A 3,071-nucleotide genomic window follows, 5' to 3' on the forward strand; every position below is an offset into this window, starting at 1 on the left:
CCTGTGAACTTGTGAAGATGCAGTGATAATGAATGTCTCGACATAAATAAGAGATGTTCCAACTGTCAGCAATAAGTTTTTTTTAACTGCAGACGATGGGAACATGGATGGTTCCTCACTCTACTTATTTTAGAAATTCACAATAGTATAGATAGGCTACATGACGTAATCAGATTCAGGCTGGCCCATTAAACAGCACAAGCGTGAAAACTGGGGCAGAACGTCCAGCCTCCAAAGACGTCGACACAGCCTTGAAATGCTGGAGTGACGAGAGGCCCAGCTCCAAGTGTGCCAGGCCTATTCACACACACACACACACACGTCCTTGCCAGTTGAATCTCACCGCCCATAGCGAGGTCACTGAGGCCGGGGCCTGGAGCTATTTCTCTGGCCTCCACACAGTGGAGATGCCCTTCCCTCTCACGTCATCCACTGTCAGTGCTCGGGTGTGACAGAACAAGACACCGGTCAGAGTGTCGTAAACAGGGCCCGTGCTTCTCCCAGACCTGAGGCTCAGAGAAAGCAGAGGAAAACCAGCAGTCTTTGTCCCTTGGAGGATCAACGAAATCTTAGAGACAGTAATACTAGAGACAAAGCAATGTTAGGAGTCCACTGAAACATCCCCACCGATATATAGGGGTGATGAGAAAAGGTTTGTCCCTCCCCTCTAATGTTCAAACCCGAGCCTACGCTCTCGCAGTCTCCCTGAAAGCCCCTCTGACCACCTCCCCCCCCCTCCCCTCCCCCTCCCCCCCCCCCTCCCTTCCCCCCTCCTCTCGCCCCCCGGCCGCAGGGTTCGTGATGATGTGCGAGGTGATGCCGACCATCAGCGAGGACACGGCGCTGAGCCAGCGCGGCTCCCAGAGCGGCGCCTCGGACCCGGACTCCCACTTCGAGCAACTGATGGTCAACATGCTGGACGAGCGCGACCGCCTCCTAGACACCCTGCGGGAGACCCAGGAGAGCCTGGGCCTGGCCCAGCAGCACCTGCAGGACGTCAGCTACGACCGCGACTCGCTCCAGAGGCAGCTCAGCTCCGCCCTGCCGCAGGTAAGACACACCTCCCCCCCGCCCCCCTCAGAGAGAAGCTACATGCTACAGCTAGGTACTACAAGACGCTACACGGTATACTGTGCCTACTGCCCCGGTTATATATAGGACGGTTCCAGCTCTCTGTGGTATGCACTGACAGCGTGGCTCTCTGAAGCTACGCAATGTTTATGTGTGTGTGCATTCAGCCATGTTGCTCCCATGACTCCCATGAGGAGAGCATAACCGTAGCCTTGAGGCAGCCGTGGAAGGGAGTGAAACAGCAGACATTCTGGTGTGCAGACTTCCTTTCACAGCGTTTGGGTTGGGGAGATTGGGTAATAGTTCCTAAGAACAGATTAGCTCTCTCACTGACTAAATGTGTGTCAGTAATTATAGTCACAAGTTCTACTCTTTTTTTTTCCCCCAGGACCCCAGTGCTCAAGCTAGTAGAAAAGGGCACTTTGTTCACAAGCGGCGCTTTCCAATACCCCAGTAATCTGCACGGTTTTATAGACTGCCAAAAACACACTGAACTGTATTAGCTCTGGTCGGATCACACATCCCAGTCCTTGAGAAGGGGCTTTGGGTTTGAGCATCACATTTCTCCTTTTATAAAGTGTATAATACAGATAAAAAGTTGTTTTATGTTTAATGTGTACACACCCTTTCGAAAGGTTTTCTCCGTAACTCTTTTTTATCTGTGCTAGGCGGAGTCTGTTTCAAAATCTGTTTCTTCCGTTATTTGCTCATGAAAGTAAGTAGGTTTGAGACACTACAGTATGGTCTCATGCTCTCATTTAGCTTCAGGGGTCTCTGTCTGTAGAGTTATGTTATGACATGGACATATAGAAGAACACAGCCGAGAGGCAGAAACACAGGGCTAAACTATCATCTTTAGAAACATTCTCCGTTTGTGGATTTAGCTCCCGTTTGGATCAGCCTGTTTGCTCATTTGAATTCAATTCAGTTGTCAGGTTGTCAAACGGATTTATTAAACAGTATACTGAGAGTAGCCGTTAGAATGCACTGGCCTATTTTGGGACATGGCTACCGTACTTGAATCTGCTAGACAACTGGATTGCGAGATAATGCTTCTGTCTTGCCAACGTGCGGTAGAAATGAGAGCCTCTCACGTCAATTCGTTTCCGGTATGTTTCAACAGCAAACCATCGGAAAAATGAAATACCGAAGCTGTTATCAGACGTTTTTGCATGAGGTGGTTAAAGTAGGCCTACAGTGCGTACAATGATGTATTGGTTGTCATAGGCTAATGACAGCGTGCCGACATACAGTGCTGCGTTTTTTGTCTCTGCAAGGTTTGAATTAGATGTCACAAGGCAATCTGGATCCTCCTTGCAATGTTCGTCCCCCACGCACAAACCATACCATTAATTAATGTGCCGGGGTTGTATTAGCCTGTATGATAGCAACATCACGCTAATGGTTTATGAAGCAGTTTGTGTGATTGCGGAGAGGTGCTTAATCGCCGGGAAAGGCGTTTCCTGTCTCACTGTTTAATGTGTTGCTGATAAGGCTGTGCGTACTGTCGCTTCTTGGAAACATAAATAATGAATGTTTTTTTCTGCGAAGGGTTACAACTCTAGCCCTGTTTTTGCTGAAATTATGTCATTGGCGTTCGACAGGGACAGTGCTTGTTTGGAGTGGAAAATGTTAACACTTGTTGCAAGTGTCAGTTTTCAGAACTTTAAGGCACTTGTGAATTAGGAGAGCTGCTCAAAATAATCATGCTGTGTAGATCTTAAAAAGGCCCAAAGATAGCCAGCGGGTCTTTGTATGATGTGTGTACACTACTGTGTTTTTGTGTGTGTGCAGAGGAGATAATCAGAAGTAGAAGTGGCCTTGTGGGGCTCTCTCATGTCTGTCCTTCTCTCCATAAAGAGAGAGAGAGAGAGCTGGAGCAGAATTAGGCTCAGGGCTCCACTGCAAACATCTCCATCACTGTCTTCTGCCCTACCTGCCATGCCTTACCCTCCATCCCTCTCTTCGTCTCTCTCTTTCTCTCTCTCTCTCTCTCTCTC

General features: G+C 48.7%; 1 protein-coding gene across 1 annotated transcript in view; it reads left to right on the plus strand.

Moving 5' to 3' along the window:
* The first annotated feature begins 801 nt into the window (after positions 1-801).
* ppfia2 (PTPRF interacting protein alpha 2) overlaps positions 802-3,071 on the plus strand; it is a 98,373-nt gene continuing 96,103 nt past the window's right edge. Inside the window, exon 1 of the mRNA XM_067254102.1 lies at positions 802-1,050. Within this exon, the coding sequence (XP_067110203.1) occupies positions 802-1,050 (249 nt within the window). The remainder of the gene's footprint in view (positions 1,051-3,071) is intronic.

This window comes from Osmerus mordax, chromosome 17 (assembly GCF_038355195.1).
Source record: "Osmerus mordax isolate fOsmMor3 chromosome 17, fOsmMor3.pri, whole genome shotgun sequence".
Taxonomy (NCBI): Eukaryota; Metazoa; Chordata; class Actinopteri; order Osmeriformes; family Osmeridae; genus Osmerus; species Osmerus mordax.